Genomic DNA, 25,564 nt, shown 5'->3' with positions numbered 1-25,564 from the left:
TCGTCACTGGGCGAGAAGAGACATTCCTGATAGAAACTCCAACTCTTTTTGACTGGACAGCAGTAACAGACTGCACCTCAGCTCGCACTAGCAGTTCCTCTGGAAAACAGGACTCCTCAGGCTGATCCACTAACAAAGTTTTAGTAGATAAGGTAACAGGGTATTTCAGGATTCCAGAAACCCTCACACTCTCTCCTGGAGTCAACTTCAACGGCTTAAGACGAGGAAACCAGACAGTACCTCTACTGTCGTCAACATCACACTTGCTAACAGTAATGACCCGTTCATAGGCAGATCTGATCTCAGGATGAACAGTCATGGTATGCAGAAAATCATTTCCCATCTTTTCCTTGCATCATCAATAGTATGTACTCAGGAAAACAGGGAATGACTGTTAAGCATTAAAGCTCTCTTCACAAAATTCTCAAAGAAACCAAGTATGCACATAAATTACTTCCAAATTTTCACTGAACATACACGTTCACAGCGTCTAAGAAAACACAATCTGAAATGATCTGAAAGATCCCTTGGACGAGCCCCCATAAAATGTAGCCCTCTCACCAGTAAATATGGCCTATTATGTCTAGGGGACCTTCCAAAAGACACTAACTTGGGGAGAGGCACATTTCTAAATTATTTAATTTCAGTTAAACACAAAACCCAGATCTTCAGATACCACTATAAGTGTCAGTTTAGTGTTTTAACAATTTAAATTGGAAGTAATTACAAACTGGTGTTCAACAGTTCACAACGTAAATCTATGATCTGTAAAAAAAAAAAAATTACCTTACCACTTTTCCTTTCCTCCCCAGGAAACCACAAAAAAATATTTAATGAACAATAAACATTTGTTTATTAAACCGGAACTCTTTTGATTCTGTTTTTTTTCCTCAAATGGAAAATAATCCTTTCAAATGGAAATCTAAACAATAAAATCACAATTCACATCAAGTCCAGAAAATCACATTAAACCCCCCCAATGTAATGAGTTCTACCCAGCTGGGATTTTAGTTCAATCGTTGGCGCGCTACGTTGGAGCTCTTTGTAATTTGACACCACATTGAATACTCACAAATCCAGAGAAATGACAACTCGAGGAAATCGATCCGGGTCCAGAATAAGGAAACACATAGAAAGGAACAGCAGTAACCTGGAGCCATCCAGCGATGATAATAAAGATGTCCCAACGAACTCCATCCGCGAGTGAATCCCGATGTGCAGCACTTAACACAACACACACAACAGCTGTGCTCTCGCGCTGCGATCAGTCAATCTTCGATGCCCGTTGCTCACTCACTTTAGATCCCTTTCCAGTTCGCTCCACTTTTCAAAGTACCATTAACTTCCTTCCCGAACATAATCTTGCGAATATTCAATGCCAATAGTTCTTTAACTGTTGTAATTCGTTAAACTCTGTCAACAAAACAAACTTCTTCTACGTTTTCAACACACTATATGCAAAGAAAGGGTTTTTTTTCCTCTTGCAATACGTTGTTTTCTAATTCTCATTCAACTTTTTACTATCTTTTTTTTTCTTTCCCCGAGCTCTCTATTTCCCCCACAAGCTCTCGAGTCCCCACGAGCTCTCTATTTTTTTCTTCCTCATCCCGCCCCCTTGAACTTCAGGGGTCACCATCAGAACACTTCATTGGATAAACATATTTCCACTAAAATAAAAAAACACTTTGTGTGATGTTCTCCTACATTTCAACTGCAAGACTTTTCTTTAAACATTCAACAAATATGAATCACATTGAAAATTACTTAGAGAGATAGTTTCTTATTTCCAACAAAATGAATCCCCATTCCAACATTCAAATACTCATTCACATGAGCTAATGACTCTTTTTTTCCTTTTTATAAAACTCTTCTTTTCAACAAAGAAATAAACCTCCATAAAAAAAAAATATAAAAATAAATCCTTAATTTTGGAAGGGCTCTACATTTAATTTAGTCAAAAAATGGTTGAGAATGGCAAATAAGCTCATAATTTGTGGTAATAGGCTAGTCTAAATGTTTTGTTTTTAACAAAATTTAAACAGTTGTTTGTGTCTATTTTGATGTTTCTGCGCAAGTTCAGCAGACAGTGAGGTTCGAGATCGGATATTTGTGAACGTGAAAATAATTTCCAGTAAAGGATGTTGCAGCAGTCGTTGTTTAAGTACCTTAAACGTGTGCGAACGGTATCAGAGTCATCGCTGCAAACAAGAGATAAAGGAGGGCAGCAGGACACAACACTGCCTGATAACTGATAACATTGCCAATCACTTCATGTACAGTTGAACGCATCTTTTCCAGTGTCAACTGAATTAAAACACCAAAATACACCAAATAGGAGCTTACTTCTCGCCTTATGTCCCTCAATCTGTTGACATTTGAGAGAGAGTATCTGCGTTTCCATTACAGATTTGCAAAAATCTTTTGTGATATTTCTTAAATGTCGATAAAAAATTATTGCGAAATGACAGCGTCTCTATAGCTGCATTTATGCGACTAAAACGTATTATTTTCGATAGGTCATTCCAAAATGATGGCACTTGGTAGGTTTGTATATCCCATCCACCACACTAGCTGTTATTTTTATTGGAAGGAGACGTGTGTGTTATCCAAGCATTAATGGCAAGGAAAGCCCCTTAGGTTACTTAAGCGGTGTGTGTGTGTGTGTGTGTGTGTGTGTGTGTGTGTGTGTGTGTGTGTGTGTGTGTGTGTGTGTGTGTGTGTGTGTGTGTGTGTGTGTCAGATCTGCTTCAAGGTCTTCATGATCATGTGGCATTTCTGTGTTTAGAATCCAGTATTACTGTAATCCTGTATTGTCTTTTATGAGTTTAATAAAGAACTCCGTCTCGTCTTCTCTCCAAACCGAACCGTCATCTGTAAAGAATGATCGACTTTTACGCGCGCCAGGATGACGGAGAAGAGCGAAATGTTTGAATTTGCATGGTAACTCATGTTTTTTTAATGTTTTTTTAATGTTTTTTTTTACCACTTTCGTTATTTTGGCTAGATATTTCGTTTGTTGGGCATATGAACTGAATATAGAAATGCTTTGGAAAAGAAAAAAATGGCATTTAATAAACAAAATATTTTTTTGAAATGAAGACAGCGTTAGGAGTGAGTGCATGCAAAATAATTAGTTCCCTGAGTCCACAAATAAAAGTAGACAGTTTATAGTTTATAATTATGTCTTGCACTTATCTGTAGAGCTACAAATGACAGAGTATTGTGAATTGTTTCTATGGGAGTTTTTGCGAAATTGCCGCGTTTCCTCAATTCGCAGTTTCAATTTGCGCAATTTGAAGGGTAATGGAAACGCGGCTCTGGACTTTGATGAAATCATTGACATTTTCAAGAACAAACCCCGCCAACTAGCCTACTCCTGTAATTTCGGAGAGATAAACGCCCTATAGCTTTTCTTTTCTGTTAAATAATTTTTTAATTGAATATTAAATATTAAATATTGAATATTAAATTAATTGAATATTCTTCTCATGCTCTCTCTTCTTCCCATGCTATTTTCACATTTGGCAATCTTTTAAGCCTGTCTTTTGACGCAAAAATATGAGTGTCATTTAGCCAATCCAGTTGTTAGTTCACAATTATGAGATATAAACTCGCAATTGCGTGACATAAAGTCAGAATTGTGACTTTATAACTCGCAATTGTGAGAAAAAAAAAAGTCAAATTGTGAGATAAAAAGTGGAAAATAAAGCTTCCATATAAGCTATAACAGTATATGAGTCAGTCATTTGTATTAGGTTAAACAGTGACTTGATAACGTTTTTAATTTAAGGCCCACCCACAATTGGTCTGGCCCATCCAAAACTGGAATCCTGCCGCCGTGCCTGCACTGCACTATGCTTATTTAAATCTTTTCGTTTCTACACATATTAGGCTACGTATTTCTCATGTCTGTGAGGCAAGCCTGCTGAGTATGGCGTTATTTCCCTGTCAAATGTCGAGAACGCATTATTGTAGCGCGAAAGTACATTAATATAATGCGCGAGCGCGAATCTCTCTGCTCGCGCGCGGAATATAATGTGCCGAGAGTAAATTCTCCCTGCTCGTGCGCGAGACCTGTGCGTGCGCTCTCAGATACGCTGCTCTTGGAAGAATTTTCTCTGGGCTCACTCAGAGAATATGCCTGCACTTAAAACGTGTCCAGTGCAATCGCGGATCTCTCGTCTTCGCTTAAACTAAGCCTGTATGTGCACAGACTGTCTTCCGTACGCTCGCAAGAAGAGAAATACTCTTCTTTACGGTTTCGTTCTCTTTGCTCTTGGCATAAACGCCGTCGAAACAGCAACAACCAATCAGAAATAGGCTTCAACGACTGACCAATGAAAACGCGACATCATACATGAAATCTTATATTGAACCCCACATGGAATTAGAATCACTTGAGTTCAGTGACTTCAATAAAGATGAGATGGATCCGCCGAATGGACGATATTTTTGTTTTTATGAAAAATATGTCAAATATATCTTAAAAATGTCTGGGAAGAGGGCGATTGGATTATTTTACATATTAACCTAGACTGTCTACTCTAGCCTATCTGCACAGCCACTTTGTTCACACTACAGGTGCCATCCCCATTTGAAAGTGAGATTTTTGAGCCAAATGGATTTAAATGCAGATTCCAAAAGGCAAAAATAATTAAAATCTAAACAAAATGCCCCCTAATAGATATAATATAATAATATATAATGTAATAATAGATAAGGGGGCAAAATGCCCCAGTAAAATTATGCTATATCTAACTGCATCAAACACAAATGCAACAGATTTAAAGTAATTAAAAATACTGATTAATGAAATCCATTTTGTTGGGAAAATTGTTATTGCAATTTGTGAATTAAGTTACCTTTCACCGCAAAAGTTGGCATACATTTCTAAATAATCCACTGGCAGTGGCAGAACTAGACTTTTATACATGGGGTGGCAAAGCTGCTTTAGGGGGTCATAGACCGTGAATATCATGTTATACTTATTTGTTTTCATTGTTTTGACCAATGTAACATTAAATATGTAACAATAAATAAGCACCCACAACATGTCGCGTTTTCATTGGTCAGTCGTTGAAGCCTATTTCTGATTGGTTGTTGCCGTTTCGACGGCGTTTATGCCAAGAGCAAAGAGAACGAAACCGTAAAGAAGAGTATTTCTCTTCTTGCGAACGTACGGAAGACAGTCTTTGCACATACAGGCTTAGTTTAAGCGAAGAGGAGAGATCCGCGATTGCACTGGACACGTTTTAAGTGCAGGCATATTCTCTGAGTGAGCCCAGAGAAAATTCTTCCAAGAGCAGCGTATCTGAGAGCGCACGCACAGGTCTCGCGCACGAGCAGAGAGATTCGCGCTCGCGCATTATATTAATGTACTTTCGCGCTACAATAATGCGTTCTTGACATTTGACAGGGAAATAACGCCATAGCTGAGTTTCAGTTTATTTGAGACACGCTCCAGTTCATGATGAAAGCGATGGCTTCCGCGAGGGCCGCGACCGTCTACTTATTTGCTTTTTATTAATTAAAGAAAAAAATATTAGGCTATAATATTTAAACATAAATAAAAAACATTGTTTAATGGCTACAACAAGTATAGTAGCCTAAGCTACAGATTTATGTCACGTCTGAGCTGGATTTGAACGAACATCATTTTACCGCTGCGTTCATGAGCGCGCGCCTGCGGATTATTGAGCTGATCACACCGGCTCCGCTCCGCTCATTAGTCATTACAGGCTCGTTCTCGACAGAACGCCCACGTATTCAAAAATGGTCGGGTTTAAATGGGGCTCGGGCTCATAATTGCAGTTAATGTGTCGGGCAGGGCCGGTCTCTCGGGTGCACAGGCTCTGGTAGGGTCGGGCTTGATTTTTTTGAGCCGATCTAAGCTCTAGTTCGAAAAAACGAAAACGAAAATATTATTATTAACCCCCCCGGACGATATCATCGTCCATCGCGATATTTTACTGTACACATTGTCAGCTGCCGATTTAGGTGACATCACCCAACCCTAATGAGAACTGCGTCGGCTGAAGCTAACACATTCGCGTCGACACCTGATGTCACATTGCGCCGGCTGTGTGATTCTGAGTTTAAACGTGAACAAATTATGACAAAATGCCCGTCTTGCCAAGTATTCGGGTAAATATAGGCATTTTTGACTGTAAATAGTTAAGAGAAAATGCATGTGTAACAGTATATTGGATCCGTGCATTCGCTCTTAAAGTGACAGCAGCCTAATTTTTACAGTGAAGACTATCCAGGGTTATTTTACATTTGAAAACTTTAATATCAGTAGGAGGCCTGTTTCTTACTTGAATACGATTGTTAGACCCATCTGACAAACTTATAGCCATGTTTATTTCTCTTTATTCTATTGCATATATTTGAGCTATTGTTTACAATTTGTTCTTGTTTTATTACTTGTCGGTAAACGTAGTTCAACGATTCAAATAAAGCCTCTGAGTGTAAGCTATTGCAAAAAAATTACCAAAATTATAAATAAAGATCTGAATGGCGGTATATATGGCAGTTTCCCCATGGTATCAAAATTTCTTCAAGATATCGTATCGTGACATCACTAATAACTAGGGGTGTAAAGATACACTCGTGTCACGATTCGATATATATCACAATACTGAACTCACGATACAATATGTATCCGGATATTTAAAGCCAACATGAAGAAGAGTGTTTTTTTTATTGTTTTTTTATTTTATACTTTTTATTATTATTGAAATAATAATATTATTATTTGTGTATTGTTATTAAGACCCACACATATTCCCCAATTGCATCATTATACATTATATTCAACATTATATATAGTCGTTTAATGTAATAATGTCACTGAAACTCCGTAAGCTTTCATTTTTCCCCCTCAGGCATTACTCAGGCAGCATCTCTCCTGCTATTAATGCGCTGTACATATGAGAATAAATCATCTAACATGCTTTGAACAATCATACTACTAAAACTAAGCATGATCAGGTGATTTAAATGATGTTTGCGCTTTGACTTTGAGGAGTGTGTGTGCGCTTCAGATGATCAATGCAATCCGTCACCGCTCTAATCGCAGGAAAGCTCATCAAAATGGCCGCCGCTCTCAAACTGTAAATGTTCAGCTCATCTTTAACTTTAATTCTGCATTTACTCTCTGTGTTGTTTTGTCGATCATCTGAGCGTCCGTGTTTACTACAGTATGAGGAAATCTGTTCATCATAAGCCATCGCTCGTGTCTCTACAGAAGATCCGGATTAGACACTCGATTAGTTATTTTTACGATGCCTTTATGACATTATTTTGGATCTTTTAAGTTTGAGAAGAATAATGGACTTTAAACGGAGGGACAGAAATCCCTCAGGTTTCATAAAGAATATCTTCATTTGTGTTTGGGTGAATTATACCTTATAAACAGGCCGACTACAGCAAGCTGAGCAGTGGATAAAACAACTCTATATCGCGAATCATATCGTTTCCATCGGCCATACATATCGTCACATTTTTATATCGCTACACCATAACTACCCATGATTTGACCATTAATGCAATTTATTTGAAATTTAATGAATGCATCACCAGCGATCAAACTAAGCATGATCAGCCGCCTGACACTCTTGCTTTTTAATATTTAAAGCTGCTCAAACTAAATAGGCTTTAGCAAACATTGTGCCTAGTTTAAGCTGGAAAGGGGACTAATGCCCTATTCGCACGGGACTAGAATTATCTAGGGACCTCTGATGATTTGTAATAATTGCAGAGAATGTCTGTGATCTTAATCCAGTGCGAATCGGCCATGTCTGTAATTTGTAAAGTAAAAATTCCCCCGCAAATTACCTACCATATTTCGCCGAACACCGAGGTCCTGTGATAATAGTAGTCCCGTGCAAATCGGCATCTCTGTGATTTGGCCAGGATTAGGCGGATCGTATATAATTTTTGAAAGGTTTTTGATTCCTGTGAGCATTTCTATCTTTATCTTTCACGAAGAATGGAGTCTGCTTTAATAACGCGCACCGTTATGAATTCCCGTGCAGCCGCACGGATTACTTTCCCTTTAGAATGAGTATCAATTTGGGAGTAAACTGATTGAATGGTGTGTTTAATATTAACTTCAATACTGCTCTTAATGTCTAAAAACATAACAGAACAGTAGTGACAAGCTTGTCTTTTACATTTAGCATTGAAACTGAATCTTCCGTCGTAGATATTGTCAGCTTCTCACTCGTGATAAATGAAATCTGACTCCTGCCGCTGGTCTGAGCTCAGTTCATGGCGTCTGTTCACTAACTGAATGAAATTATGTTTATTTATAACTATAAAATAATCAAAACGATATCGATGCCTGTTTATGATCTATACAGCTATATCTATAACGAAGTCTTGACATCATATCCGGGAGAAGTCAGTAAATTCGAGTAAAATCACAGGCTTTGCTAATCCCGTGCGAATGCGCCACGAAAAACTCAGATGTGGGGGAGTCATTTCTAAATCACAGAGGTCCCTAGAATACTAATCCCGTGCGAATAGTGCTTTGGATAAATGTCATTAGATTTAAATAATTAGTTTGCTGCATGTGCTACAGAAACCAAACTGAAGCTGTCCATCTCATTCATTGATGATTTGGGCCTTCGAGGCATAATAAGGGTTACAACAGGAGAGGGAAGTGCAATGAAACGCTGACTCTGGATAGTCCCAGCTGGTGCTTTTACCTCCCCCGGTTCTTCCAAAAGAGAGGAATGCACCGTTATCCCTCAGCCAAGTGAGAGCACTTAGGGTGACGTCCAACAAAAATATCCACATATCCTCACACAAACCTCTTATGTAAACACCTTAATTGTGCAAGCAACTGTTTGAACATGAATAAAACATTACTTTAGAGACGCTTCGGGGCATCTTCAGAATCTTGTCCAAAAAGATCATCAGTTTCTGGCATTTGTTTATTGGCGTGATTTAATTTATTCTGGGATTCTGGAACTGAGGTTCACTGTGGCCTACTGACCTACACTTGATAATGTAGTTCTAGTTCTGCAGTTCTGTGTTGACAGTTTATTTCATGTGCCTTGCTATATTTAGGATTTCCTCTAAGATAAGCCTTGGTCATGCTACAAAAGATTGCCTTGAGAGCTAACAGTGATAAATGCTTGGAAAGCCATGCAAGAGCTAAGCTAGTTCTAACTCATTGTTTAGTCTATGCAGTGAATCTACATGTCATTTCTAAACCAATCCATACATTAAACTTATTTTGAACACAAAATCAGACCATTTTGCACTAGTATAGCATAGCTGAAAAACCAAACGCTAAGCTAGTGCTAATAATTTTTGACCGATTTGCTAACCTCTCATTTTTATTTTGCCTTAAAGTCTTCTAGGGACACTATGGAAAAGGTCAATTACTTTCCATTTTCCCTACCTAACAAAGATGCCAAGTGTTACACTACAGCCAAAATAGCCTTGACAGGTTGTGCAAACGAAGAGATAATCTATATTACATAATTAGGATGCAGAAAAAATTGGGAGATAGGCCTCGGAACCTAGATATTCAGCAAAATATGTAGCATTTTCAAGCAAGTTTTATCTAAACTAAACTGTACCATCAACATTCACCGTTACAGTTTATCTTGATGTCTATCCATGATATGCCTCCGGCTCGGAAAAGAAAACCCAGAGTTTCCCCGCTACTAATTACAACTTTGTGGTGGCATTCGTGTGCACTCATCTCATAAGCATGATTATTCCAACATGACTTTGAAAGCAGAATTACATTACCCCTACCTGAACATGATGAGTGTTTTGACATCACCTGGTTATCTTGTTGCTAAGTGATGCAAACCCCATTACAAATAGAGGTGTAAATTAGCACATCAGTCAATTTACAGCATGGGCAACTGGCGGCAACTTGAAACATGCTATTATAACCACCTTTAAGTCCGGGAGGACAAAATCAAACTATCATCTCGCTTCTAAATCACTACCTGTCACTGACAAATAAATTTACTTGTTCTCTTGCCCAGTAGACTCCTGATCAAATATGGCTCGCAGAAACGCAACCAAATGCATGCTCTCTCAAAGAGCTTTTAATTCCACCCAAGAAAAACCCATAAATTAGCTTGAACTCTTATGCATTGTAATTTGGATAAATTCTTAAGTAGAGCTTTGCTCTGGCTTGCAGCGACTTGCACTATAAAGAGTATGGAAGTCATTCAAATACATGAGAAAGATAATCAGAGAGTACTCACTGGAGGACCCGGTTCTCCTTTAGGACCAACAAATCCATCATAGTCATAGAAATATTCGTCTTCTTCGAAACCATAGTCATATCCATAACCCTCGGTGTATCCTGTGTCGTGCACCCCCTCCTGAGCCTGCTCCTCGGATTGGTCCACTAGGTTATAGCTGCTCTCTTCACGGTACAAGATGGTGCTGTTTACTTTAAGCTTGGTCTGCAGAAGCTCCTTGTTAGATTGGGATCCACCCTCATTCCTAAACGCCTCTTTCAAATGGCTCTGCTTGACGATGGTGATCAAGTCCGGGGTGGCCCGAGTCGCTCTTGGCTTCTTAAGAAGTGGCTTATTCTTGGTGTAATTTTCACCCGCTGGGTTTCTGGTGGTAGTCTCCGGAGTAAAGGCCAGGGATTGCACCTTATTGACGGGTCTTGGAGATGGGGAAATTAGACCAGGTGTGCTGGAGCGAAATTTAGGAGAGCTTGTAGTTGAAAGCTGGTCCAAAATTGCTGTGGGAATAGAGTTGGTGGCCGTAGGGGAGTGATCAGCAAGAGTTGGGATAAATCGGTGGAACTTGGGGGAGGGTGAAACTGATGGGAAGTGAGACTCTGAGAGAGATCGGAAGGTGTCGGACAGTCTGCACTGTTTTTTAACATAGTCGCAGTAGTTTGCCGCAGCTTGGGCATAGGGGTAGATATCCAGCTGGCACAACGCTCCTTCAAACTGCACCGCTCTGGAGTCCATCCGACCTACCGAGAGACGGCCTTCAAAGCCTAAAGTCTGCGGACGTGTCAGGGTTTCCTCGTCAAACTGCATTGCCCCGCATCGTGCATAAAGAGATACAGATCGTGGCCGAACTCCCACGGAGAAGGAGTGCCATTGTCCATCTTGCACATCGTACTTGAAGTAGACAGATGCTTTCTCGCCTGTGTAAACCACTACCCTACCCGGTAGGATCTGCAAGCCAAATTGGAGTCTATCCCGGCCGTCACGTATACTAAAAATAAAGGCATTGTTCGCTCGCCAGGAGCTTAAACTCACTATGATGGAAAACTCCTCCTCCACGCCTGCGGGGAGCAGGCCCAACAATGGGGCCTCAATGAGGGCATCCTGTCCGAGGATAACCCCAACACCAGGGGGCAGGATGGAGAGAGATGAAGAAAGGGAGGTGAGGTAAGCTGTCCCGGAAGAGTGTATGTCTCTGTGTCCGGAAAGGCCCAGCTGATGTATAAGATCTACACCTTGAGAGAAAGAGAGAGACAATTGTAAGCAATTGGGTAAACATGGTGTGGCAAGGTAGACACCCAGCAAGCATTAGCTGCTATTTAATCGTCTCGGTTAACTATAGACCTGATATTGTCTAGCTAAGAGAAACTCACTAATAGCCAAAAAAACTTTTGGTTACATGTCGTTTTTTAATAAAACAACTTACGAGATGTGTAACATTCATTCATGTAAGCAAAGTCATCAGTGATTACAAGGTGTTTGGTTTCATTTCTTTGACATGTTCTTGATGACTAGTCTATTCTTGGGCTATGGTTACACATCTAATACATTTTCATTGACAACCCAAATTTTGCCTTGTTTTAGCCTTGATATGGCTGTGTTTGGATGGCTATTTGACATCTTGCTTGCTGCCCTGTTGAAAAAAACAGCATATGCTGGTTAGGTATGTTTTGAAGCATGGCAGCTGGTTTGGGCTGGTTTAAGATGACCCTTAGCTGGTTTAAGCTGGTCCTTAGCTTGTCATGAGCTAGTTTAAGATGGTCCTTATCTGGTCATGAGCTAGTTTAAGCTAGTCCTTAGCTGTTCATGAGTTGGTTTAAACTTGTCCTTAGCTGGTCCTTAGCTGGTCATGAGCTGGTTTAAGCTGGTCATGAGCTGGTTTAAGCTGGTCCTTAGCTGGTCATGAGCTGGTTTAAGCTGGTCACGAGCTGGTTTAAGCTGGTCCTTAGCTGGTCATGAGCTGGTTTAAGCTGGTCCTTAGCTGGTCATGAGCTGGTTTAAGCTTGTCATGAGCTGGTTTAAGATGGTCCTTAGCTGGTCATGAGCTGGTTTAAGCTGGTCATGAGCTGGTTTAAGATGGTCCTTAGCTGGTCATGAGCTGGTTTAAGCTTGTCATGAGCTGGTTTGAGATGGTCCTTAGCTGGTCATGAGCTGGTTTAAGCTGGTCCTAAGCTTGTCATGAGCTGGTTTAAGCTGGTCCTTAGCTGTTCATTAGCTGATTTTAGCTGGTCATGAGCTGGTTTAAGATGGTCCTTAGCTGGTCATGAGCTGGTCCTTAGGTGGTCATGAGCTGGTTAAAGCTAGTCATGAGCTGGTTTAAGATGGTCCATAGCTGGTCATGAGCTGGTCCTTAGCTGGTCATGAGCTGGTTTAAGCTTGTCATGAGCTGGTTTGAGATGGTCCTTAGCTGGTCATGAGCTGGTTTAAGCTGGTCCTAAGCTTGTCATGAGCTGGTTTAAGCTGGTCCTTAGCTGTTCATTAGCTGATTTTAGCTGGTCATGAGCTGGTTTAAGATGGTCCTTAGCTGGTCATGAGTTGGTCCTTAGGTGGTCATGAGCTGGTTAAAGCTAGTCATGAGCTGGTTTAAGATGGTCCATAGCTGGTCATGAGCTGGTTTAAGCTGGTCATGAGCTAGTTTAAGCTGGTCCTTAGCTGGTCATGAGCTGGTTTAAACTGGTCCTTAGCTGGTCATGAGCTGGTTTAAGATGGTCATGAGCTAGTTTAAGCTAGTCCTTAGCTGTCATGAGTTTGTTTAAACTTGTCCTTAGCTGGTCCTTAGCTGGTCATGAGCTGGTTTAAGCTGGTCATGAGCTGGTTTAAACTGGTCCTTAGCTGTTCATGAGCTGGTTTAAGATGGTCCTTAGCTGGTCATGAGCTGGTTTAAGCTGGTTACAAGCTAGTTTTAAGATGGTCCTTAGCTGTTTATGAGTTGGTTTAAACTGGTCCTTAGCTGGTCATGAGTTGGTCCTTAGGTGGTCATGAGCTGGTTAAAGCTGGTCATGAGCTAGTTTAAGCTGGTCATGAGCTGGTTTAAGCTGGTCATGAGCTGGTTCAAGCTGGTCCTTAGCTGGTCATGAGCTGGTTTAAGCTGGTCATTAGCTGGTTTAAGATGGTCCTTAGCTGGTCATGAGCTGGTTAAAGCTGGTCATTAGCTGGTTTAAGATGGTCCTTAGCTGGTCATGAGCTTGTTAAAGCTGGTCATTAGCTGGTTTAAGATGGTCCTTAGCTGGTCATTAGCTGGTTTAAGATGGTCCTTAGCTGGTCATGAGCTGGTTTAAGCTGTTCCTTAGCTGGTCATGAGCTGGTTTAATCTGGTCATTAACTGGTCATGAACTGGTTTAAGATGGTCCTTAGCTGGTTTAAGATGGTCCTTAGCTGGTCATGAGCGGGTTTAATCTCGTCCTTAGCTGGTCATGAGCTGGTTTAAGCTGGTCCTTAGCTGGTTTAAGATGGTTTAAGCTCGTCCTTAGCTGGTCATAATCTGGTCAAGTGCTAGTCCTAAGAAACTATCTCCAGCTCAGGACCAGCTCATGACCAACTAGGGACCAGCATAAACCAGCTGCCATGCTTCAAAACATACCTAACCAGCTTTTTTCTTCAACAGGATGGGCACTGCAAGAACTACATATAAGGTTAGGTTGTTGTGTGGTTGGGTTTGCTAGGGCATTCAGGTGGTTTTAACATGATAATAGAGTGTCCCAAGTTTGTTCAAACCGCTGACCTAAAGGATTAGTGACTACTCCATGCACTAACCTCCAGGCCACAGATTTAATTTAAATCTGTTAAATGATTTAATTTGGTTGACAGTCACCATAAAGCATTTTCTGTCTTTGAGGGCCTCTATTATACAAACCACACAAATGGTATGAATATGTGCTTTGACATCCATGATATCACAAATTACCCATGAGCCCTTGCATAGTCATAGCATCTGTGGTCCAGATGAAGAGAGAGGAACAGGAGAACGGGAGGAAGGTGGGATCTCCAACCACACATCCCTTTTCACCCGTTCTCTTTCTGTATAGACCATTCTCTCTTCTTCTGTCATATTGTATTAGTCTGAGCACATCTGAGTGGCTAGGGAGAGGAGAAAGGATGTTTTTGATGAATTATTTCCTTGTCATTTCTGTTTAGCTTAGACAAGGGCTCTTCAGTTTCAGTCCTGGATAGCCGGTGTCCTGCAGACTTTAGTACCTAACACCCCGGAACAAGGTTAGGATTAGGACTAAAGTCTGCTCTACAGGACACCGGCCCTCCAGAGTCCTTGTTTAGACTCAATTTTAAGCCATCACACATAGGGTTGCAAAGTTTTTGGAAACCTTCCAAGAATTTACGGAAATTTTTGGAAATTTTTTGGAAATTTTCCAGAAATGTTAAGCCCCTTTGCAACCCTAATCACACATGATGTTAGAAAACTTTCTTTTATGATGTGCAATTATAAAAACTGCAATTATATTAAACTTTCCAGTTTAATTTGCAGAGACAGCTACATGCTTGATTCTAACCCTGTCATTTCCATTTTCACCCAACTTTAAAGGCACTGACCTTGTCTAAACCCAATTTGGACTTAAATGTAAAATATGCCCATTGTGATTCTAGAATCACCAAACAGAATTGCTAAAAGCAAGACCAATAGACAGACCTGCTCCAAAACTCAATGTTGCTGTCGGGCTTTTTGGGACCATAGACTGTAAAAAAAAAGATGGCCGACGCGTTGACACTCGCTGACTTAAGTGAAGCCGCCAGTGTTCAAATATGGCGCTGACATCTTGGGTCTCGAGTCTGCGCAGTATTGAGCGTGAAGATGAGCCACAATATCAAGGTCCCGCCTAATCAACAACTTCTTGTGAAATAAACAGTTATGGAAATGTAGAGATTAAAGCTCCAATCTCCCCCGAAGTTCCCAAAAAAGGTCCGTTAGCGCCTCAGTAACTACTACTCTCAGAGAAGCTGATAAAAAAACTAAAATTACAAATACTATCTTTGGAAATGTAATCTTGAATCTTGAATACACATCTTGAAGTGTAATTTGATTGTATAGTTTTTCTATGTCCCATTACATTTCATGGAGGGGGTGGGCTTTATTAGCTATACTGCTTCCAGTCACCTGGGGGCGATCAAGACGCGTTGGCTTCAGTTTTCAGGACTCCTGCGGCAGGCTTGGTTGAGATGCTCATGCAAACCAAACAATGATTAATACACTTTAAAATCTAATTAGTTAGGCTTATTTAAAAAAAGCACAAAAAAGCAAACTGATTGCCTTAAAATCAGTTTATGTCTAATTTATGTTTTGACCCCCAGTCTAGGGGTGAACATAAAAGAAACATTACCAAAGCAGAGAACATTTGAAGGGAACGTTCTCAGGTTCCTGATTTTATTTTTTGTGAGGACAAAAGGATGAGTGTTGCCACAAGTCAGCAAGGAAAAGTAAATTAAAACTGAGGAGTAACTTCGGGGCTAGGCCAGGCCAAAATAACAAAAAAAAGTCAACTAAATTATACCAGGAGAAACTAAATTCCCTGTCAAATGAAAAATAGGACCAAAGAAAAAGTACAATGTCTTTCCTATCTCCCTAACTAAACAAACAGGAGAAAAAAGTATTTTGAAAATAAAAGGCACCTAGCCCCTACGGCGTTTTATAAATGACAAACAACTAATATAAGCGTGGCACACACACCACTAGGGTAACCAAAAACGAGTGATAACAAGGAGAGGGAGTAACTTAAAAGAAAGAACAACACCAATGGCTCACTCAACTATAATTTACCAACACAATTTCACAACACTGCACAGGACTAAACGCGGATCAGTCTCTAGCTCTCTCCCTCTTGCCAATCCCCATCCACTGAATTGGCTCTATTACCCTCTCCACCTATCGCTGGTGTGTGGTGAGCGCATTGGTGCCGTTGTGCTGTGGCTGCCGTCGCATCATCCAAGTGAGCTCCACTTGGATGATGCGACGGCAGCCACTGGCACACTGGTGGTGGTTGAGGAGAGACCCCTGACATGAGTGTAAAGCGCTTAGGGTGTACAGTAGTACATATGAAAGCGCTATCTAAATGCCTCATTCATTCATTCATTAAAAAACAAGTAAGGTGAGTACTATAGAAATAGTATGTTGTAATGTATTCTAGTGACTAAAAAAGAAATGCAGAAAGTATTTGATAATTCACTTTAGATTTACTCTTGACTTACTATATCATTGTTGTTACCATTGTTGTGTTTAAATGCTGAATGTTGAAGTCTGTGATGATGTTACAAATTAAAAGTTTTACAAGGTGTTTATTACATAAGTGTTAGAAAATGATTTAAAGGGAAGTATTACATAGGTTGCTTTTTGAAAGGTGTTCTAATTTCTGATTAAATCATTAACTACACTGTATAAAATACTTTTCTTACTCAGTATTTTTGTCTTGTTTTAAGTCAAAATATCAAAAAATTACTTTAAGAAGCATTTACTAGACAAGCAAAAGCAATTGTCTTGTTTTGGGCAAAAATAACTATAAAATTAAAAGAGTTTTTACCTAAAATAAGATAAATAATCTGCCAATGGGATAAGAAAAATAATCTTAATTCAAACAGAAAACAAGATTATTTTTCTTACCCCATTGGCAGATTATTTAGCTTATTTTAGGTAAAAGCTCTCTTAATTTTATAGTTATTTTTGCTCAAAACAAGACAATAGTTTTAACTTGTCTAATAAATGTTTCTTAATGTAAGAACTTTTAGATATTTTGACTAGAAACAAGACAATAATACTAAGTAAGAAAAGCATATTTTGCAGTGTATAAGTTAATTATTCAGTCAGAAGCTAGGCCAACTTTTAAAAGCAACCTATTTGTTAGTTATCTTCCTTTGAAATAACAAATAACTGATTTCTTGCTGTATCTATAGGAAGAGAATTACAATAATATGAATGAAGAGCCCAACCAAAGGGAACATTGATCTCCATAATGGTGATTTTTTTTTTTTCTTTTTGCTTGACAAAATGGCAGCCAAACCAATTACATCCCCAAATCAAAAAAAGTTTGGAAAACACAAATAAAAAAAGAAAGTAGTGATTTCTAAATTTACTTTGACTTGTATTTCATTGCAGACAATATGAACACAAAATATTTCATGTTTTGTCTGGTCATCTTCATGTCATTTGTGAATATGCATCCTTTCCTGTCATTCAGACCTGCAACACATTTCAAAAAAAGTTGGGACAGGAGCAATTTAGGGCTAGTAATGAGGTAAAAGGGTTAAATAATGATGTGATTTGAAACAGGTGATGTCAACAGGTGATTGAAATTATGATTTGGTACAAAAGCAGCATCCAAGAAAGATCTAATCCTTTAGGAGCAAAGATGGGCCGAGGATCGCCAGTTTGCCAACAAATACGTGAGAAAATTATTGAAATGTTTAAAAACAATGTTCCTCAAAGAAAGATAGGAAGAGATTTGGATATTTCACATTCAACAGTGCATAACATAATTACAAGATTCAAGGAATCTGGAGGAATTTCAGTGCGTAAAGGACAAGGCCGCAAGCCTAAGCTGAACAACCGTGATCTCCGATTCCTCAGGCGGCACTGCATCAAGAATCGTCATTCATCTAGAAGCGATATCACCACATGGGCTCAGGACTACTTTGGCAAACCTTTGTCAAGTACCACAATACGTAGTTACATCCACAAATGCCAGTTAAAACTGTACTGTGCCAAAAGGAAGCCTTATGTTAACAGTGTCCAGAAGCGCCGTCGACTTCTCTGGGCTCGGAGGCATCTGGGATGGACCATCACAGTGGAAATGTGTACTGTGGTCAGATGAATCAGTATTTCAGGTATTTTTTGGGAGGAATGGATGCCGTGTGCTCCGGACCAAAGAAGAAAAGGATCATCCAGACTGTTACCAGCAACAAGTCCAAAAGCCAGGGTCTGTCATGGTATGGGGTTGTGTCAGTGCCCTTGGCAAAGGTAACTTGCACTTCTGTGAAGGCACCATTAATGCTGAAGAGTACATCGAGATTTTGGAGCATAATATGCTGCCTTCAAGAAGATATCTTTTCCAGGGACGTCCATGCATATTTCAACAAGACAATGCAAAACCACATTCTGCACACATTACAAAGTCCTGGCTGTGGAGGAAGAGGGTACGGGTACTTGACTGGCCTGCCTGCAGTCCCGACCGGTCTCCAATAGAGAATGTGAGGCGCATTTTGAAGCGCAAAATGCGACAACGAAGACCCCGTACTGTTGCCCACCTTAAGACTTGTTTGCAGGAAGAATGGGACAAAATTACACCTGAAACACTTCATCACTTGGTGCCTTCAGTCCCTAAACGTCTTTTAAGTGTTGTGAAAAGGAATGGCAACATTACAAAGTGCTAAATGCTTTACTGTCCCAACTTTTTTTGAAATGTGTTGCAGGTCTGAATGACAGGAAAGGATGCATATTTACAAATGACATGAAGTTGACCAGACAAAACATGAAATATTTTGTGTTCATATTGTCTGCAATGAAATACAAGTCAAAGTAATTTTAGAAATCACTTCTTTTTTATTTTATTTGCACATTCCATACTGTCCCAACTTTTTCTGATTTGGGGTTGAATTTAATCTTAACTTGGGTTTTCTGAGTAAACAATATGTTGTATGTGAATAGTAGAGATTACTAGATTTTTACAATTAAATTAAGACATTAAGTAAATTTAACTAAAAGTGGTGGATTTTGCGCCACAGAATCTCAGTTTTACACTTTTCAGGAGAATCAACCAACAGATGTCTCACTTGCTGTCTATGCATAATCAAGCAAGTACAGAAGCATTTTGACAAAATTACACACTTCACCTTTAAATGCATCATAAAGTTAAATAGCCTGAGGGCAGCAGAGCACATCCTAAAGGAAATACAGCAAGTCGGTTTTTGAGATCAAGTGAGCAGGAACGTCTGTCCTCCTGTCAGCAAACACAGACAAGCTTTTACATGGTTTGAGAATGTCCACAGAGAGATCTCCGAGGCACTTTGATTACTAATCCAGACTTTCTGTTTTACTCTGAACACATTTCTTCAACCTACACTGAAAAAAAAACAGTAAATATAGGGCACAATGTACTGTATAAATATGAAGGATTTTTCGTATTGTATTTTTTACAGGTGTTTTACCTGTATTTTGAATTACACCTTGCATTAGTTTGTGTTTTAAGGGTTAACGGACATTTCCGTAAAATTACTGGATAATGTACAGGCAGAAAATTACCAGTATACATTTTCCGTTTTTATTTGTTACAGTGTAGGCTTAAACAGATGACAAGGAAAAGGCGACAAGTTACCGTTGTTCCCTCTCGCTCTTTCTGTTCTTTGTGTTACACGTAGTATTCATTTTGTTAATGAAAATATGACTAATTTTCCATGACTAAGACGAGACAAAAACTAGATTACACAAACGTCCTTAACCCATATTCAAGTGTTGATAAAAAAGAAATGCATGAAGCTAGAATAAAACGGCTTTTTTCTTTAAAAGCAGAGGGTCTGCTCTTTCTTTTCATATATTGCATACTCAGATATTAATAAAACAAAAATGTTCTATGGGCAATTAAATTTGGTTAAATTGCTCAAAAACCCTGGCGGTGGCTGGCAACTCTTTTTTTTTTTTTTAAATGCTGGCAGGGAAAGAGTTAAACAAAAAATAAAAACGACTAAAATCAATCTGTTTTTGTTGGGGGGTAAAAGAGAAACATTCAAGCTTTCATGTTTGCGGTTGCCAGATTTCAATCATTTAAATCCCCCAATCAGAGCTTTTGTTAGAGGAACATGATGCTATCTGGCAACCATGTGCATGTGCAGAGGATCTGAAAACAATAAACTGCATTTCAGCATTTCCTTTTGAGATTTTAGGCCATTTAGGCCATTTTTAGGCCATTAAACCTTCTCATGGATGAACTGTAATAAATCCAAGCATGATCTCTCGACTATCTGCGATTGTGTTTTGCTGAATAACTACACTTATGCAACCACTGTGTGACAATACAGTCTTTTTTTGCTGTTGTTTTAATAGAAAGCCATGTCAATTTCACCGTTTTAAATTTTTCGAGAAGTTTCTCCATCAGGCCTATTTGATAAACAGCCTATCATAAATCATTAAACTAGATGAGGTAAAATAAACCATGCGTATGGGTCGACATTCTCTTGATTTGTGCTTATAGGTGAGAGTACAACAATAAAATACATTTCTCGAATGACATCAGTCGTGATTATAATTTGAGCAAAATATTCTGGATTATCAATGCAGCCTCACGCAAAAAAGACTAAATTTCTTAGACGTTTAGTAGACTAAAACTTGATATCTAATTTAGCTAGTAAAATTATTGGTATTCCTATCCCTAATCTATTAGATACACTGCAAAAAATGCTTTTCTTACTCAGTATTTTTGTCTTGTTTCTAGTCCAAACATCTAAAAATTCTTAAAACAAGAAGTATTTACAAGACAAGCGAAGTGAATTGTCTTGTTTTGGGAAAAATAACTCTAAATGAAGAGAGTTTTTGCTTAAAATAAGATCAATAATCTGCCAATGGGGTGAGAAAAATAATCTTGTTTTCTGTTTGATTAAGATTATTTTTCTCACCCCATTGGCAGATTATTTATCTTATTTTAAGCAAAAACTCTCTTCATTTTGAGTTATTTTTCCCCAAAACAAGACAATAATTTGTACTCGTCTAGTAAATGTTGCTTAATGTAAGAATTTTTAGATATTTTGACTAGAAACAAGACAAATATACTAAGTAAGAAAAGCATTTTTTGCAGTCTCATTTACACTCCAAAATACACATAAGTGACCCAGAACACCCACTTTATAAATATGTCATTCCCCTTCCTTCTGGCTGTACACTGTCAGAAAAAAAGGTACAGTGGAGGTGTTCCTTGGGGAACAAAACGTATAACTGTACCTTTAAAGGTACAAAACTGGTCCTTAGGATACAATTATTCCATTGTTTTCCTCTCTTTAGCGGAGCCCTAGAGAGCCGCTGTCCTCCAACCCTGAAAGACGTCTACAGAAGCTCTTATTCAGAGTTAACAGAGGGTTTGATGTTTTATTGATAATGTTTGCTCACCATTATGGAGATCAGTGTTTCTTTTAGTTGGGCAGTTTGACTCATGACTTTTTATGTGATCTTGTGGTTAGCGTCAACAACACACATAATCTGTTCATATCAAAATAAGCAGGGCCGGCCCAAGGCATAAGCGAACTAAGCGGCTGCTTAGGGCCCCCTTGGCCACCAGGGGGCCCCCAAGAGCTCTTGAAATGACATCTTGCTGCCGCTGTATGTTCCTTTGTGTTTGAAATCGCAAAATGGACTTAAAACAATTACTAAATAAACTGCAAAATGTTACGTTTTCTAATATATGCACGGATTGATTCTGACAGCGCTGCACAAGCTCGCGGTGCCATCGACTGCTATTGCTTGTTCGTCAGGGTTCAAAGTCCACAGTGCGAGAAAAAAATCGGCGCTGAAACGGCGCTACTCGTCAGTTACCCGGTAACCTTTTTATGAATGGATGGATTTGAGAATGCGCTTTGGTTTAGTGCAAATATTTTATTTGACATGCTGCATGTTTTGGACGGAGTACAGCATAGCTTCCAGTTTCTGTTCACAGTAAATGCTTCTCTGCAAGTGCTGTAGTTTGAGTCGCTCAAAATTAGGCCTATCTACTTTTTTTTTTGGGGGAATGCAAATTCGTTCTTCCCAAAAAGCCTTCCCAAATTTGTAATGAGAATCATTTATAAATATGCTGTTGTCAACAAATAAAAGTACTAATGGTGCCCCCCAGGGGTGCGTTCTCTCCCCACTGCTCTTCTCCCTGTACACCAATGACTGCACTTCTAAAGACTCCTCTGTCAAGCTTCTGAAATTTGCAGATGACACCACTGTCATCGGCCTTATCCAGAACGGTGACGAGTCTGCTTACAGACTGGAGGTTGAACAGCTGGCTGTCTGGTGCAGTTATAACAACCTTGAGCTGAATGCGCTCAAAACGGTGGAGATGATAGTGGACTTCAGGAGGAACATCTCAGCACTCCCCCCACTCACCATCATGAACAGCACTGTGGACGCAGTGGAGTCATTCAGGTTCCTGGGAACTACCATCTCTCAGGACCTGAAGTGGGACAATCACATTGACTCCAATGTGAAAAAGGCTCAGCAGAGACTGTACTTCCTTCGTCAGCTGAGGAAGTTCAACCTGCCACAGGACCTGCTGATTCAGTTCTACTCAGCTGTCATTGAGTCGGTTATATGCACCTCCATCACTGTCTGGTTTGGTTCAGCTACCAAATCAGACATCAGGAGACTGCAACGTACCATCCGGACTGCAGAGAGGATTATTGGTGCCAAACTGCCAACCCTCCAGGACCTGCACTCTTCCAGAGTGAGGAAGAGAGCGGGGAAAATCATCACAGACTCCACTCACCCCGGACACCTCTTGTTTGAACTGTTACTCCGCATTCACACGGGGCGTAGGCGTTAACGCTTGACGGAGGGCGTGGCTGAAGCTGGGTGCTGACGCGATCGTCATAGTGACAACAGCCAATCACATTAACTTGCCGCTTGGACCAAAACACAACACAAAAAAGCGCCTTTTTTGGTTGTATGTGCGAGTGCGATTGCCCGTGTAGTTGTTGTCAGCGCACTGCACAGGTGCACGAAGCTGTTAAGTACATTAAATCCTGAAAAAGTGCCGACAGAGGGAAGAATATCACGTAGTGGTCCAGGAGCTGCGTCTGGATTTTTAACGGTCTATGGTCTGGATGGTTCACGGAGCAGTAATGAACGCAATTGGCTAGCGTCTGCTGTAGGATATTTGCATACGGCGATCTGATTGGATGACGCCTGCGCTGGCACTTGAAAAGTTGAGAATTCTTCAACTTCTGCCGCTTGCAACGCGAGTAAAGCGCCGCGACGGAACCCACAATTCAGTTCGGCAACGGATGATGTCACCCATTCAAAGTTAATGGGAAGCGTTAACGCCTACGCCCCGTGTGAATGCGGCGTTACCGTCAGGACGGCGACTCCGATCACTGGCCACTAGAACATCTAGGCATAGGAACAGTTTCTTCCCACAGGCCATTTCCCTCTTGAACAGTTACCCCCCCCCCCCCCCAAGGCAAATGCCTGTAAGTGCAATTATTCCCACTTTTTAGTGCAATATCTCCTAAACTCAGGTGATTACTTATATTACTTATATTATTTATTATTTATATTTATTCTCTCCACCCAAATACTGTAAATGCTCATAATCTACGTCTTCTGACTAAACGTAACCGTGACCTTATACTGTTCATATTTTTCTTCATATTTTTATTCTTAGAATTTTTTACTACCGTGTTGTATTGTATTGTTTATGTGCACTGGAAGCTTCAGCACCAAAAAAAATTCCTTGTGTGTGAAAGCACACTTGGCAATAAAGCTCTTTCTGATTCTGATTCTAATGTCTTTCTGCGTGAATTTCCGCAAAATAAAAGCTCTGCTTAATGTTTGAAAGAAATCCACCATTTCTTGTTTTAAAAGAAGTCTCTTATGCTCACCAAAGGCTGCATTTATTTGATCAAAACTACAGTGAAAACTGTTATATTGTGAAATATTATTGCAATTTAAAATAGCTGTTTTCTATGATTATATATTTATGTGTAATGTGTTGCTGTGATCAAAGCTGATTTTTCAGCATCATTACACCAGTCTTCACTGTCACATGATCCTTCACAGATTATTCTCATGATGATTTGCTGCTCAACATTTATTTTTTTATTATCATGTTTAAAACAGTTGTGTACACATCTTTCTATTTTAGATGAATGCTGTTCTTTTTAACTTTCTATACATCAAAGAGTCCTGGGGTAAAGAATTGTGAGCATATTTATCATTAGACTTCTTAAAAAAAAAAAAAAAAAAAAAAGTTTAAATCGTACATATCCCAGTCTGAACTGTACTGTAACACTTTGAATATTAAAGTAAAAATGAACATCTGAGCACTCTTGTGGGTTTGCTACTGTTACAATTAAAAACCGTATAAGGGTAAAAACATGACAGACAGACATGATGTAAGCAACACAGCTACAACTAATACAATTTATAATGGGTGTGCGATTATTATCAAGAATTAACAATAGTCAATCGATACCGAGGGGCCCCCAAATAAAATTCTGCTTAGGGCCCCATGAAGGCTTGGGCCAGCTCTGAAAATAAGCCATAAACAAAGAAATATCATGAACATAAATGTTTGACTTAAACTTGTCACTGATTTTCTATGTCCCATTACATTTCAGACATCTTGAATTCTGATTTTTAAATGCATTTTAGGGGGTAAAAGTTTATCAAGAATCGGTGTGTGAATATCAACAATGGTGACGTAGGTAATGCTGCAATGCATGCTGGGAGTCATGTGTTTTATACTGTGGTGGGTTAGTAGGGTCGGAGCTAAACTCTGCAGGACATCGGCTATTTAAAACCAAACTTGCCTAACCCCTGACTTAAGGGTCCCGTCCCAGTGACGGCCACTTTACCTTAAAAGGCACACTTTTTTTTTGAGAGTGTAGGTATAGATTACCTAGAAGACCAGGTATAGTAAGAGTTTTGTTTATGTAGCTATACACTGGAAAAAAATGCTTTTCTTACTCAGTATTTTTGTCTTGTTTCTAGTCTAAATATCTAAAAATTCTTACATTAAGATGCATTTACTAAACAAGTAAAATTACAATTATATTTTAATTTTGATTTTATTTTAAACAAAACATGAAAAAATATCTTATATCATTTTACTTATCTAGTAAATAAATCTTGATTTTTATAAATGAAGAATTTTTTGATATTTGGACTGGAAACAAGAAAAAAATACTAAATAAGAAGAGCATTTTTTGCAGTGTACAGGCTTTAAACACATAGTAAACCAGTCTTTAATACGTATGTTTATGCTCTCAGTGTGTGCGTTTGTGTGTTTGTTGAAAAACATTGATAAAGTATACAAAAAAAAGTACATGAGTAGAAAGTAAAAATACTTCAATACTAACCGCCTCTGGACATGACTAAATTTAAAATAAAATTGATGAAATTAACCCCTTTACAGTGCCTCGAAACTCTGTGCACTGACTCACCGGGGTTTAAAAACAGATGAGATCTTAAACAACCTCGAGAAAAAGTGAATTAGACTTCAAAGCTCAGCCAGCCATGACTGGTTGCACATGGGCGACCCTGTGAACTTTCACCTCTTTGGTGGTTCAAATAGATCACCAAACAGCCAATAACTTATTTCTGTCAGGACTACTATCGTCAAAGATGATTGATTGACTGCACTGCTAAA

At 39.3% G+C, this 25,564-nt stretch overlaps 1 protein-coding gene across 1 annotated transcript in view; it reads right to left on the bottom strand.

Annotated features, from left to right (window-relative positions):
- LOC137078211 (collagen alpha-1(XXIV) chain-like) overlaps positions 1-25,564 on the bottom strand; it is a 247,343-nt gene that overhangs the window by 200,414 nt on the left and 21,365 nt on the right. The window contains exon 3 of the mRNA XM_067445327.1: positions 10,242-11,467. Within this exon, the coding sequence (XP_067301428.1) occupies positions 10,242-11,467 (1,226 nt within the window). The remainder of the gene's footprint in view (positions 1-10,241; positions 11,468-25,564) is intronic.

The sequence above is a fragment of the Pseudorasbora parva genome, chromosome 6 (genome assembly GCF_024679245.1).
Source record: "Pseudorasbora parva isolate DD20220531a chromosome 6, ASM2467924v1, whole genome shotgun sequence".
In the NCBI taxonomy this organism is placed as follows: domain Eukaryota; kingdom Metazoa; phylum Chordata; class Actinopteri; order Cypriniformes; family Gobionidae; genus Pseudorasbora; species Pseudorasbora parva.
Note: the sequence above shows the minus strand (reverse complement) of the source record. Positions and strands in the feature narration are given on the sequence as shown.